This window comes from Limulus polyphemus, unplaced genomic scaffold (genome assembly GCF_000517525.1).
Source record: "Limulus polyphemus unplaced genomic scaffold, Limulus_polyphemus-2.1.2 Scaffold7213, whole genome shotgun sequence".
Taxonomy (NCBI): domain Eukaryota; kingdom Metazoa; phylum Arthropoda; class Merostomata; order Xiphosura; family Limulidae; genus Limulus; species Limulus polyphemus.
The window spans coordinates 1-15,582 of NW_013672823.1; the positions used below are offsets into that span (position 1 = coordinate 1).

At 31.3% G+C, this 15,582-nt stretch overlaps 2 protein-coding genes across 4 annotated transcripts in view; both read right to left on the reverse strand.

The window, feature by feature from the left end:
• Nucleotides 1-1,099: 1,099 nt before the first annotated feature.
• The window catches only part of LOC106474430 (tyrosine-protein phosphatase non-receptor type 21-like), a 32,717-nt gene continuing 18,234 nt past the window's right edge, over nt 1,100-15,582 (reverse strand). For all 3 annotated transcript variants that reach the window (XM_013935123.2, XM_022402735.1, XM_022402736.1), the window contains exons 7-11: nt 10,873-10,961; nt 4,152-4,239; nt 2,480-2,560; nt 1,460-1,510; nt 1,100-1,131 (exon numbers count right to left, since the gene is read on the reverse strand). In XM_013935123.2, the coding sequence (XP_013790577.1) occupies nt 1,508-1,510; nt 2,480-2,560; nt 4,152-4,239; nt 10,873-10,961 (261 nt within the window). In that variant the 3' untranslated portion in view covers nt 1,100-1,131; nt 1,460-1,507. The remainder of the gene's footprint in view (nt 1,132-1,459; nt 1,511-2,479; nt 2,561-4,151; nt 4,240-10,872; nt 10,962-15,582) is intronic.
• LOC111089733 (disintegrin and metalloproteinase domain-containing protein 21-like) lies at nt 13,877-15,337 on the reverse strand. Its single transcript, XM_022402737.1, has 2 exons — nt 15,209-15,337; nt 13,877-14,066 (listed from the first exon to the last, which is right to left on the reverse strand). Exons 1-2 carry the CDS (start codon nt 15,311-15,313, stop codon nt 13,893-13,895), a joined length of 279 nt encoding a protein of 92 aa, XP_022258445.1. The 5' UTR covers nt 15,314-15,337; the 3' UTR covers nt 13,877-13,892.

The window sequence follows — 15,582 nt, forward strand, 5'->3', positions numbered from 1 at the left end:
ATAATATGTTCTAGATCAGATACGTGTTATTGTGATAACACAATTTGTACACAATATGTTCTATGTCATTAACAAATACATTGTTGTTATTGAGATTATATCACTTATCCACAATAATATGTTCTAGATCAGATACGTGTTATTGTGATAACACAATTTGTACATAATATGTTCTATGTCATTAACAAATACATTGTTGTTATTGAGATTATATCACTTATCCACAATAATATGTTCTAGATCAGATACGTGTTATTGTGATAACACAATTTGTACACAATATGTTCTATGTCATTAACAAATACATTGTTGTTATTGTGATCATATATCACTTATCCACAATAATATGTTCTATGTCATTAACAAATACATTGTTGTTATTGTGATTATATATCACTTATCCACAATAATATGTTCTAGATCAGATACATGTGTGATTTTGTAACTTGAAGCTATCTTATGTCTTCAGTAGAAACAATAAATTACAATAATCTATTTCTTCTACTTCTCAAAACCTTTTGCTTATCCTTCTATATAATATATTATTAATACAATATAATTAGGATACAAAATTTCAATGTTTCTAATGTTAAACTCTGCTAGGTTCTGTAACTCAAATACTCTTATTGTAGAACTTCTATTTCTTGTACAATCTCTTGAAGAACAGAAAATAACAAAAAAAGTATTCTTGAAACCTAATATTATTTTCACCAATAAATTCCACAACAGCAAGACAGATAGAGGATATGAGAGTGACACTTGTTAACATGTTTACTTAAACAGAACTCACCACACAATTAAGAGTTTGAAATCACTGTTTCTCCAGCTTCTTCTTTTGATGTTGTGATGATGTGTTTGTGGTTGGATCCTTCTTCAGGATTCAACATGAAACCCAAAACATCATCATCTCAAAATCAAAAGATGAAGCAAGGGAAGTCTATAAGAAATGTTACCAATTTATTCACTCTATCAAATATACTTCTAAGCCAAATTAGAAACATGTCATTTTTGAAGTTAGATTTTGCATAGCAATAATTACTTTTGTATACAGCAAACACATAAATGTACAGAGTATTTCATCTAGTTCAAATAAACCTTACCTCTTGTCGAGTATTGCTGTAGACAGCATTTCTAAATAAAAATGACAAAATAAATCACTATATATATAAAACTTATCGTCAAAATTATTTTCAACTAACAGTTGAAATATTATAAGGAATTCCAATGTTTTGAAACATATGAATTTAGTTTAAGTATATTCTCCATGAAATAACAGAAATACCTTATTCCTAACACTGTGATATGATCTTTATTAAAAGAGAATGTGATAACAACCAAACAAGAGATATAAAATTAAGTGATATAGTACACAAAATTTCAAATACTCAAAATAATTACAATAAAAAATATTTGAGAGGTATTAAGAAAATTAAACTAAAAAATACAATAATCAACATACTGTACACCTGGCCCTTGGTTTCCTGTTTGAAGTTTCTGACCATCAACTTCACTGTTGGGGAAAAAAATGCTTAGAAAGTTCCAGAAATTTAAACAACAAATATTTACAAGAAAAAAAAAGTTATGTGAAGTTCAATAATAAAAACTGTTTAGAAGGCTATCAATAAAAGTAATAAAATAAAGCAAGTTACAAGTCTGCATACATGTAAAACAATTCAGGGCAAATATATCATGTACACATGTTATGATGAAGAAAAACAAAAAACTTCAAAGAAAAAAATATTTATGTGATTAAATGAGCTCTGTATATACCACCAGGATAAAACCTATCTGATATGAAATATTCATTTTCTTTGAAAATTAATTTCTTACTTAAGCTATAATTTTTTTCTTCAAATTTCATTATAGGTTTACAGTATTGAAATATTCATGAACAAAACAAATTAGTAAGTTTATTTTACTAGAGCCTGAAAATGTCTATCTAACATATTCAATATAAAAAAAATCGTATTTCATTTTACAAAAATAAAATTAAGGAATACATGACTACAATTTTACATTTATAAATTCCTACATAGAAGTTTGTATTATGGGCTCAGTTTATTAGGATATTAAGGTTATATCCAGATCAGAAGCAAATTGTAAGAATACTTAATATGTTTTTTGTTTGTTTTTGAATTTCGCGCAAAGCTACACGAGGGCTATCTGTGCTCGCCGTCCCTAATTTAGCAGTGTAAGACTAGAGGGAAGGCAGCTAGTCATCACCACCCACCGCCAACTCTTGGGCTACTTTTTTTTACGAACGAATAGTGGGATTGACCGTCACATATAATGCCCCCACGGCTGAAAAGGTGAGCATGTTTGGTGGGACAGGGAATCGAACCCGCGACCCTCAGATCGCGAGTCGAGAGCCTTATCCACCTGGCCATGCCGGGCCCTACTTAATATGTAAATGTGTTTAATGTTGTTTATAAAATAGAATTCAAATATGAAATTAAAGATTGAATGTGACACTTCTTACTTGTTGGTTTTTTGCTGGAAAATGAAACTGATGTTGTTGGGCGCACATCTTCCAAACATATTTGGCACTATCAACATCCTCCTGTTTAAAATAAAAGAATAATAGAAATATTTTTTATATTTACAATAAACATGGAAGACTGGTTAAGCAAAATAAAAACAGCTAGATGAATGAAAAAACAGCAACACTGAAATAGTTACATAGAATGACAACAGGAGAAGCAAAAAAAATAATTTTTTAATTGAAAAACTTCTAAAAAAATAAAAATATACAGTTCTATAATATGTGTGAAGTTTGAAGTAACACTGGATAGGTTAGTTAAAGCAAAAATAAATTGGATAACATACGAAAAAAAAATCCTCTTAAAAATGTTCATATTGTTTTTGATTTTTTCTTTAACATTTACTTTGTAGTTGTGTGCATATATTATATTTTTATGCATTCTCATGTCTGGTTTAGTTTTGTATGCTTTTTAGACAAACTTATGAGAGTTATTTCAAATACCATATACACACACACACACCATAGTAACGTGTCAGTATTTTAAATTATCTTTTGGTCCCCCATGGAAAAAATTTTATCACAGAAAATATTTATAGACCATCCCTCAGATTTAAGAAACAGTCATATATCACAGAATCTTGCAAACATTTCAAAGTCCACCTATTATTTTAACCTCAGCAGCAGGCTAAAACTAACTAGCTTTTTTGTTGCCATGTTTAAAGATAAACAACTCTTTCAGTGCCATGTTCATTCTTCATGCACAATGAAAAACAAACAAAAAAGTTTTAATATTTTATTAATTATCCAAAACTAGTCAACTTTGGGAATATCCTTTCTTCATGGAGGTAGAAAATTCCAAACTCACACACGGTTAATTTCACACTTTTTAAAGTTAAAATAAAGGTCATGTATTGTGTCCCATATGTGTCTGTTATAGTGCTCTAGAGGAGAGATGTACATGTGCCCATGACAACAAAAGAATTTCAGATACTGTTCACTTGTAAATGATCCTATAGGGAAATCTGTAAGTTTGTCAATACAATTTTTTTTTCACTTCTAGCAGTTCTAAAACATTATCTACTGTCCAAAACCTCATAAATATACAGGAATAAATAAGTAATATAAAAAGTTAGCAGTAGCTAATTGGTCGCACAATATTTTTTCTAGATGGGTAAACCATGAAACACATTTTAAAATAGTTCTAAAAAGAAATAGTAACAAAGCAGCTTGTTTCACTTCTAGAGACCAACAACTATCAGCCAATGCACCGAGATATAAATGCAAATAAATAACAATAGACAGATAGCTACAACAATAGTGGCAAAAAGTTGAAACATCAGTGAATAAACATCCACACAAAAACTAAGTAATTTGTTTACAAGTTATTTAAAAAGTTTAACACATCCACGAATTATTAAACTTCTACATTTAATTGTAAGTTGTTGTTTATTGTGAGAGCAACTGGCTAGCATTTTAATGAAATCACAGAATGTTAAGAAAAACATATAGTAATTTGTCAATTAAATCTTACCAATCACTTCATGACATAGTATCTTGCTTAGTTATCTTTCTGCCTTGTATATTATTAGCTGACGGAATGTAAAATAGAAAACTTATTACCCTGAAAACAATCATCTTAAATTATAAGACTTTATGTTGTACTCCTTACCAACTGAAGAGGAAAAGTTCTTTGTTTCACATGGCACTCTATGATAAATACTTTTTTATTCAGACTCAGGTTGGTAATCTCATTCCATCTAAAAACCAGAAAACAAATACATCAAATGTAAGAAAACATTGACATAATAAGAAAAACAAGTTCAGATTACAGCTTGAGGATAAGCAGTAGTTACATTTTGATGGTATAATGTTGGCTTCTGATTTGTAATTATAAAAGTTTCACAAATTTTTTGCTGCTCTTTATTTTGTTAGACTAACTGTCATAAAGTTTAAAAAGATATAAATTCAGTCTGTTGAATTTTCTTAAGTATTTGAATAAGTAACCGAATACAAGACGTACAGTTAGGCATAACCAAAAATGTAGATTCACCATTTTTAGATATTTTAGTATATAATTAGCAGTTGAAATTGGCAAACTTAATGCTCATTTTTACAGTTAAATTTGGTAAAAGTGCTTATAGGATAAAATGCAGGTATTCAATACTGCATGATGAGATAGCTTCTAATGAGTTTGATAGTAATTTGAATAATAATAATATCAGTAAATTGTTAACTATAACGACTTCCCCTAAATTTTCAAGTTGGATGTATAAAAAAAAATCAATAACTATTTTCAGCCTTCAATGGAGTTGATCTAAAGACAGAAATCTAATGCATATTTAAGTCTGTTAAAAATGAAAACATTTTAAAATTTTTATAAGGAAGTGACACCTACAAATCTACATGTCCTGCTTGTGTGGAGAAATGTTTGGGCTCTACCCACCAGATGGCTGTTGACTTTAACTCTTTCAGCACGGGGTCAGTCTTAGGACTGACCTCATAACCATTTTGTGCTTGTTATAGTTTTCATGCTATAACTTTTAAATTAGTAAGCGTATCTTCATGAAATTTGGCAGATTATCAGTAAACATTACAATTCTTTTAAATGCAAAATATCAATTTTTTTATTAAGTTATAAGGTTTGTAAAGCACTGTGTTTCTCATACCTTTTTTTTTCTTTTTAGCATGTTGTCTATCCAACATGCAAAGTAATTTTCATTTTAAGATTAAACATACTTTTATGCATCAGAAAAGTTTCAAATTTCACATGCAAAATCTTTACAGTGTCCAGATAATTATCAAACATTTCTTAAGAAAAGAACTTTATATTCTATCTGTTATTTTCAGTGACGAATCTCTGTACGGGTTTGGCAGATTTGACTGATTTCATAACCACCATAAAAAATTAGGAAATAAATAAAAATTATGTCTCTTTCATTCTAGAATGACAACAAATCATAACATGAACATAAATGTTTAGACTAAATATTTTAAATCTCATAACATTATACATTTATACGTATTTATTATTTCTATTATATTGACCTTTCAGCCATGCTTGGCTAACAATACAGATGTTACAATGACGCAGCACATGTGCTCTCATTTTACTGTATCTAATAACATAAAACAGACCTTTAGTCTTTACAAAATGACCTGTCTTGGCTGTGTTTTAGTAGACTAGTAAAAAAATAAGAAATAAATCTAAATTACCCTTTTTTCTTTCTAGAATGACTGCAAACTGTAACATGAAATTACAATTGTTTATCTTATATAGCTTAAAGCTCGTAATAATATACACCTGTTTATTCTTAATTTTAATGCTTTATTGTACTTTGAACAGTATCTAATTTATAATCCCACCACATAAGCTGCAAGTCACTCGGCAAATGTGCTCTTCTCATTACCTTATAGAATTATGTAATGCACGAGCTGCTCGCAAGCATGCCTTGTGCAGAATATATATATATATTTATTTTTTTTCATTATCTTACCTAATCTAATAAGTTACTAATGTTTAAATTTCAGTTACTTACCTGGGTCTTCTTTTCTTTTTTTTTGCTGGTAACTATCAATAAAACTTAAGCCTACTTCATACTAATTGTATTATTACACTAAATTTTTATTTAATTAAATACTGCACCTAAGGACACAGAATAACAACATACAAAGAAGCAAACAATGTCTTGTAACCATTATAATTTTTCTGGCTTTCTAACTATGCAATAAGAGTGTTTAAATATTCAGCTCAGCCTGTCAACATGACTCCCGTGAGTAAAAATTCAAAACTGAATAACGATATAGACAATGCCCTGTACGGAAAACAATGTGATATAGAAAACGTCATTTGAAAGATTAAAACCTTGCCTTCCTATTGGTTTTGAATAACATAGTATTAAATGTTAAAGGCTGTTTGTGAAAGAGAGGATGAGACAGGTGGGTGTGGCAAGTGGGTCTGATTTTCTAGTTTATAGCTCTGTAAACAAATAAGATTGAAGGCTATAAAAAATCATGCTTTGCCTGAGTAATATCCATACTTTAATGAGTAATTTATGTTAAATTCTGTACTTATTGAAGGGGTGGCAAATAAATTAAACAAGAAGGAAAACCTATAACACAAATGTCACAATCCTCATACTGTGGGTGATTGATGATTTTTTAAAGTATTTCTTTATGAAATTAAGAAATTAAAACTTATATAACATTAAAATTGATTTATTAAATACATATTGATGCTAAGTTTATGCAAATTTTGAATGTAACTCTCTAAAAAGTTGTGATATGTGCACTTTGACCTGAATGTAGTGAGAGGGTTAACTTGCCTAAATTTTTTTTTTCCAATATAAAATTGCACACTTATACCAACTAGTCATGATACATTAGGTTGGTTGGTAAGGAAGAATCCTTGTGGACATCATAGCAAATACTTGTTATTGTGCTGCCTTTGAACTATTTCTTATATCTTACTCATACTAATTCTGAAGGAGATAATTATGCAATATTGCCTTAAACTACAGTTTCCATAAGAAACATCTAAGAAGAGTGGCAACGTGAATTTTAGACCACGAGATGGAAGGCAATGTGAATCTTAGACCACAAAAAAAGATGGCAATGTGAGCCCTAGACCATCAAAACAATGGCAGTGTAAATCTTAGACCATAAGAAGGATGCCACTCTGAATCTTAGACCATGAAAAGGATGGAAATGTGAATCTTGGACCATACATTTCAACACAGACTTTCCCTTGTTCTTAGATGTCAGCATCAAAGACCACACATAAGCAGACCACAAATCTACACTGGAACTGCATCAAGGACTTGACAAGTATGCGACTGAATTAGATTGTTATGGTTCCAATACCAATGTTTTTGCCCCCTTTTTTAGGGTGGGTGAGTCCAGGATGTTCTCTTTAATAGACACAGCCTTCACTTTCCAGATGAAAGCAGTGGATTGGATTAGAATGGGGTATGGTTTTGATATTTGCTGCTACACTAACGACTTTGTTGTGAGAGTTTTTCCACACTATGGAGGACATTTTTGGCTCCTTTTACTTCAGAATATTGTGCCCTTTGACTGTATATTGTTAAATAATCCAATTGTATAATTTTTTATTTTTCTCTTAACATGAGTATACCTGAGGTAGCACTACACGGTCAAAAAGGTCAGGAATTATTATCAATCAAATTTACATAGATTCTAAGAATATCATTCATAGTGCTATAACTTACATCTGTGGTGACACACCACTTCATTAGTGTATATATACATTATCACCTGTTGATTTCAAGTTTGATTAATCCTCAGTTCACTTGTTTTCATCTTTGATGGTAGAAATTCTTTGCTGGTACATGATTATAACTAAGACTGTTTAGTTTAAATATTATTGATTAATTTAGTTTTGTGATTGAATGTTTTATCATTGTTTATTTTTTGTTATAATAAGAGTTAAAAGCAGATGATTATAGAAAGTTTTGTTAATAATCCATTGATGTTAAGAATATTGAACGTCACATGCAATATACTGATGTCGAGAATATAGAAGGCAGACAGACGATAAGGTAATAAAGATATATATTGCATGAGACAAATGGGAAGCAGCAGACAGACAGACAGAAGCAGACACATAATAGCAAAAGAGAATAAAGATGGTGTGAAGTTAACTACCGTAGAAGTGAGAGGCCTAATGATTGACATAGCCCAAACATTTAATACGTAAGAGTGAAACTAACAGTAGAGAAGAAGATAAGAAAAATAATTTCATTCCGTCAAAGCGTGGTTCTAAAGTAATTGAATCAGCCTGAGTGCACTTTGACAAAAGGAGCAGAGGATCTTCAAAAGAAAAAAGACCAAACAATTACTGTAACTCACGCTTCAATTGTAAGTGACTCACAGAGAATACTTAATTAATTTTGCGCAAAGCTACACGAGGGCTATCTGCGCTAGCTGTCCCTAATTTAGCAGTGTGAGACCAGAGGAAAGGCAGCTAGTCATCACCACCCACCATCAACTCATGGGCTACTCTTTTTACCAATGAATAGTGGGACTGACCGTCACATTATAATGCCCTCACGGCTGAAAGGCCAAGCATGTTTGGTGTGACGGGGATTCAAACCCGTGACCTTTAGATTGCGAGTCGAGCCCCCTAACCACCTGGCCATGCCGGGCCAAGCAACAAAGAAAATGACAGAATCACCAGTAACTTCCATTGGCCGGGAGTCATTGGAGATGTAAGTAGAATCTGTAGGTCATGTGACATCTGCCAAAGGACAATACCTAGAGAAAAGGTAGCCAAAGTGCCATTGGGAGAGATGCCTCTTATAGAAGAGCCATTCAGCAGAGTAGCTGTGGACTTGATTGGGCCACTAGCACCTGTGTCTGACAAGGGCAACTGGTATGTTCTGACAGTAGTCGACTGTGTGACATGTTATCCAGAAACAATAGCACCGGTGAAAATACAGACAGAGGGAGAGTAGTAGAAGCACTCCTGGAGATATTTTGCAGAGCAGGCTTTCCAAGAGAAATTCTGAGTGATAGAGGGACCCAGTTTACTTCAGAACTGATGCAGGAAGTGTGCAGACTCATCAGCACTTGGTAACTCTTTACCATCCCGTACAATCCTAAATGTAATGCACTTTGCAAGAGTGTCAATGGAGTTTTAAAAAGTATGCTAAAGAAGATGTGCCAAGAGAGACCACATGACTGGGACAGGTACTTGTAGGCAGTATTATTCGCTTATTGAGAAGTCCCACAAACAAGTACAGGATTTTCACCCTTCGAGTTACTGTATGGAAGAACAGTATGAGGTCTAATGCAAATATTGAAAGAGCTATGGACAGAAGAAGAAGAGTCAGAAGTAAGGAACACATACCAGTATGTGTCAGACCTCAGAAACTGACTGGAGGACACCTATCAACTTGCTCGACAGATTTTGTATGCAGCTCAAGGTAGTCAAAAGTACTTTTATGATAAGAAGGCCAAGGATCGACATTTTAAGATTGAACAAAGGGTCTTAGTTCTGCTGCCCACAGACCACAACAAACTCACCCTGCAATGGAAAGGACCTTCTGAAGTACAGAATGGAGTACAAGGTGAATGTGAAGACTAAGATCTACCACGCCAATCTGTTGAAGAAGGATTTGGGGAGAGAAGAAGACCTAACAGGTGCAGCTATTGAAACAAAGATGGATGTTGCAGGTGTGGCCATCATAGATGCAGAACCAGGGCACTGTGTCAAACTGACTGATAGGAAGAAGAATAAAAACTACTGTGTCAGCATACAGATATATTAGGAAATACAGACCTCAGACAACACAAGGTCAAGATGAAAGATCCTGTTAAGGAGAAGCCTTACTAGAGACCCTATGTTAGGAGAGACAAACAAAGGAACTGAAAATGTTAGATCAGTCTTTGTATATAGTAAAAAAAAATATTATAAATATTTTATCTTGAAGGGGGGTTTATGTCATGATATAAAAGACTGTTTCATTCCGATATTATTGATTAATTTATTTTTGTGAGTGAATGTTTTATTATTGTTTAGTTTTTGTTATAAGAGTTAAAAGCAGATGATTGTAGGAAGTTTTGTTAATAATTCATTGATGTTGAGAATATCAAACATCACATGCAATATACTGATGTTGAGAATATAGAAGGCAGACAGATGATTAGGTAATAAAGATATAAATTGCGTGAGACAAGTAGGAAGCAGCATACAGACAGAAGCAGACAGATAATAGCAAAAGAGAATAAAGTTGGTGTGAAGTTAACTACCATAGAAGTGATTGGCCTAATGACTGACACAGGCCTAACATTTAATATTTTAGAGTGAAACTAACAGTAGAAAAGAAGATAAGAAAAATAATTTTATTCCATCAAAGCGTGGTTCTAAAGTAATTGAATCAGCCTGAGTTCACTTTGACAAAAGGAGCAGAGGATCTTCAAAAGAAAGAAGACTAAATGATTACAGTAACTCACGCCCCAATTTAAGTGAATCACAGAGAGTACTAATGCGATAGAAATAGAAAAGATAGTTTGGCTTGTCAACTGAAATTCTAAAGTAATTGAATAGGCCTAAGTGGATATTTGACAAGAAGGAGAGAACTACATATATAGTATTTATGATATGTCCATAATATCTATAGTTTTGAAGAATTTATTGTACATACGTTAACTTGTTCTGAAGATATATATATATTATTTTGAAAAAAAGTGAAGTGTGTGTTGTTTCTTCATCGTTGAATTTATCACTAACAAGTCACAGACACCTACTGTAAAAGAATACGCAGCCCAACAACAACATAGTATATATTTACACTATTAAGAAATACAACTAAAAGCCTTTTTATTTTGACGAATCTGACAAATATCAAGTCAAAAATTTAAAAACTTACCTAAAACAATCAGCAGGCTGCAGGTTGTAACGCTTTATAAAGATACCTAATTTAGAAACTGCAATGTAAACATCTTCTCTGTTGTGATCCTGAAAAATTTACATAAGGCTTAAATGTCATGTTGGACAAAAACCAATACAGTGTACAAAATAATTGTTGTTTGAATGTTTAAAATTTAGTAGGTCATTAAGTCAATCAAATTACTGTAGTCTAATACAATAGTAAAAGAATAATAAACCTGTACATATAGCCTCACTGATTGGGAACAGGGGTTTCATTAAGAAAAAGTAATGTTTATTAAGTTTGTAAAAGTAATTCAAAATTACTGAAAAATTTCAAAATTACAGAAATGTTTATACAGAGTCAATATGTTTTACTGAGAAATCTTGCCTATAAATACTCATTTATAGTTATGTCAATCTATTTTCTTCATGTGTGAGGGCAAAACATTCCACCAACCCTTCAGTTTTGCATAATTTATACTCATATAGGGACATCCAACAAATATTGCTGGATGATTAGATAATACCCGTTCATAGTTGTTTTCCCCCAATTCCTATTTCCAGCTGAACAATGAATGAAATCATATGTATTTATCCTTCTAATTTTATGATTAATCAGGATTAGGATTCTTATTTACATAAAGTACACTTTGCATCGTGTGTTGGACACTATGAAGAATGTGGACAATTACGATGTTAATAAGAACAACAACCTTTGGACTCTACTAAAATGGAACAGCTAAACCATTCTTGTTACTTAGTGACAATGCAAAAAAACAAAACAAAAACCACTGCATACAATATAAAATAGGGTTAAAACTTATTACATATATTAAATGATACCTTCTGATTAGCAATATTAAAAAAAATTAGCTTTCTTATGATTTTGTTAAAGTAAAAAGAGTTATTTTTTACTGTATTACCAGTGCTGGTAAGCACATTGAAATTACATGCAATATTTTTGAATTAAAAATAAAAACTCTATATGGAAGTTTTAAAAGAATGTAGCAAAACATAAAAATCAGTAACTGAAATATACAGCAAAGGTAAGAGTTATATTTTTTTCTTCAAAAATGCATCACAATTAAATCTTTTTGAACTTTAAAGCTGTAAATTCATACAAATATCACATATAAAAATAAGACACTTTATTTGCAAAAGTTGCACTATCTGTAGAAAGTTTCGAAGTTTTTCAAACTATTTCAGGCAGTAGTTTTTTTTTTTGCAATGCAATAAAAAAGAACAACAACAAACAACAGGTAAATTGAACTGACACACCCAGGCCTGATAGTTATTACCATACTACTAGAAATAAATTATTGGAGTAGCTATCACTTATAAAAATATCAGCAAAATAATTACAAAACTATGTCCCCATTAACCCTTTCCATTAGATGTATTTAAATTCACTGACTTCAAGCAAAACAATTACTCTAAATGGTCCTATCATATCCGTTACAATTTATTTCATGATTATATGTAGTTCATTGAACTGTTCAAAATTGATGGGAGCTCTCATCCAAAAGAAAACAATCTGTCCAAGTATACCCCCCCCCCCCAGTTCTTAGTTTCTGAGGGCTAAATATTCCCCCATTTCTAAAATTGTAAATCCTAAAAACGAGAATCCTCACGTTCAATTATATAACTATTTTTGAAATGTCAGCCACATCAGAGTATCTAGGAATAACTGTCTAATACAATAAAAAAGGACTGAAACATGTCTCCACTCAAGCATAGTTCTGTCTATTATATTTAGAAACATTACACCCACACAGAAGAATGTGACAACTTTCATTAACAGACTTAGATAGAAAAACTTGTATTTTAACTTGTAATAATTAAGAATATTACACCTGCTAGGAAGATGTGAGAATTTTATTAATAGCAGGATATAAAGAAATCATGTATGACTTGAGATCAGGTAAGACCAATTGTTTTAAAATAACAAAAATATAAACATTTTCATTACATACCCTACACAATGTTTTCTTCAAAGATATGAGTAATAAATACTATATAGATTTCTATATCTATTATAAGTAGTTATGATATAAAAAATTTAAAGCAAGTCTACCAATTGGCTGTCAAATGTATTCTTTTATGCAAATGTTTGGAACTTGCACTTAGTATTTTGTTGCTCTCAGTTACTTGCTGCTGTTGGCCATGTTTTACCTTCCAGTAAAATGAAGCTTATTTAAAGTTTTGTACTGGATCTGGAAATTACTTTCCAGACCATATTGTATTTTGTTTATTTTTTTTGAGCGATCATATAGTATTGAATAGAGATAAAGGTTTAGTGAATATTTCTGCAAGAATGTGGATTGATCTCCTTTAATTGGTTTAGCGTGAATGTATGAAAAAATAACATTCAGGTCAATGACCTACTAACAAGCTATAAATACTTTGGCAATTGTCTTGTAATTCACTCCTGAGGATGACGTTGTAATGTCGATACATGTAGAGTCGTCAACTTTTTGAAGGCCATAGATAGGCCTAAATAAAATGTTTTTAATTATGTACCAGTTTAACGTTGAGTATTATTTATGATTTTAACTTTATACACAAGTGCCAAAATACTATAAATATACATATGTGTAATATCTAGATTTTTTGCTTAATTAATTTTAGCTTGTATTTGCTTTCTTTTCTTCATTTATTAAGTTTGAAATGAGTATTTTTGTGTTTTATTATTTCTAACGATTCACAAATATTATTACCTATTACACTTTTGATTCACGAATATTATTACCTATTACACTTTTAGGGCCATTATTAAGTATTTTTACAATAAATGTAATAAATATGTCTTTTACATTAATTTCTCATTAATTTTAATAAAATATATGTCTGTTGATAATCTTCAAATTGAACTAAGCTTATTGGATATATTTCTGTGATGTCAGTAACTGACGTAGCTATTGCTATTTTTATCAACAGCTTGATGTAATTTTTAGTATTCTTACTAATAAGCTGAAGTATTTACATTTTTAACAAATAATGAGCAACCTAAATGATTTCTTACTTTGTACCACAGGCTATGTAAGACTGTTTCTGCTGCTGGTAACCACAGTTTCCATACTGATAGCCTCTCTCATTGTCTTTGAAACATTGTAGAGATCCCATTTGACTGTCGCCCCACAATCTACGACACTGGTCATTGTGATCACGACATTGAGCATGATAGCAATACGCCTGTTAAATAATTAGATAAATTATTAATAGAAGCAGATTGTCATAAGAACATCAGCAGCTAAGACTGGTGTGATAAAAATATTAAAGTCCTGTTTCCTTCATGCGTAAATTCATTTAACATTAGTAATGAAAATGTACCAAAGTACACATGTTCAAGCTTATGATGACATCAGTATTTCTTTAATTCTAAACAGACAGTCCAATTCTAATTATTTTACTCAACATAATGAACAATAATCGTAAATATAACCTTCATTAAGTAATTGTTTTTCAAACCTGCAATAATTAGTATATGTAATCTGTTCCATGGAATCAACAAAGACTAGTGATGTATGTAACTTGTTTATGACTTTATCAGAAGTTATCAACCACAAAGAAATCTGTTCCACTGAACTGACAGAGACTAGTAACATAGGTAACCTGTCTATTTAACTGTCAGAAATTATCAACCATAAAGAAATCTGTTCCACTGAACTGACAGAGACTAGTAACATAGGTAACCTGTCTATATAACTGTCAGAAGTTATCAACCATAAAGAAATCTGTTCCACTGAACTGAGACAGTAGTAACAGGTAACCTGTCTATATAACTGTCAGAAATTATCAACCATAAAGAAATCTGTTCCACTGATTTGACAAATACTAGTAACTTAGGTCACCTGTCTATATAACTGTCAGAAGTTATCAACCATAAAAAAATCTGTTCCATTGAACTAACAGAGACTAGTAAGTTAGGTCACCTGTCTATATAACTGTCAGAAGTTATCAACTATAAAGAAATCTGTTCCACTGATCTGACAGACTAGTAACTTAGGTCACCTGTCTATATAACTGTCAGAAGTTAGTAACCATAAGAACATTTTGTCCATTGAACTGATGTATATAAGCTACTTAGGTTATTTCTGTTTGCCAAAACTACAGTTTGAATATAATAATTGTATCTGTCCTCCTAAAATGAAACAGATTACATTTGTGTAATAAAATGAAGGTCATTTTAAGAAATTTAACTTATTTATGCATTGAGAGACAACAAAGACTTTCTTAGTTCCCACATGATTATAACTTCTATAGCTATTCTGAAGAGAGTCTTTGTCCCAGGAACATCTGGTGTAACGTTACAATGTGAAATCAAGACAACTTACTTTTCCATTTCCACATTCTCTTCCATCTTGTACTGAAATGTCTTCTGGGCAAAATTCAGATTCTCCATTGCAGAATTCTGGGAGATCACACTCTGATCTTGACATGCGACAAATGGTTGCTGGTGGTTTTAACTTTTGGGAACAAAATTCAAAACTTGACAAATCTTAGGTACTACGAAAGTAGAAATACATTTAACTGAAAAAACTGGAATATATATAAAATAGAATGTGAATGTGGAAGTATTTACATTGGTCAGACAAAACGTAATTTAAAATACCATTTAAATGAGCATAAGGGATATGTAAAAAATGAAAAAAACTGAAAATTCATCCATAGAAACAGACATACCTTTACTACATTTAATGTAAAAATA

Coding starts and splice junctions, on each gene's coding strand:
- LOC111089733 (XM_022402737.1), bottom strand. CDS start 15,313: ATGTCAAGATCAGAGTGTGATCTCCCAGAATTCTGCAATGGAGAATCT. Junction 14,067..15,208: donor GAGAATGTGGAAATGGAAAA/GTAAGTTGTCTT, acceptor ATTATTTAACAG/GCGTATTGCTATCATGCTCA.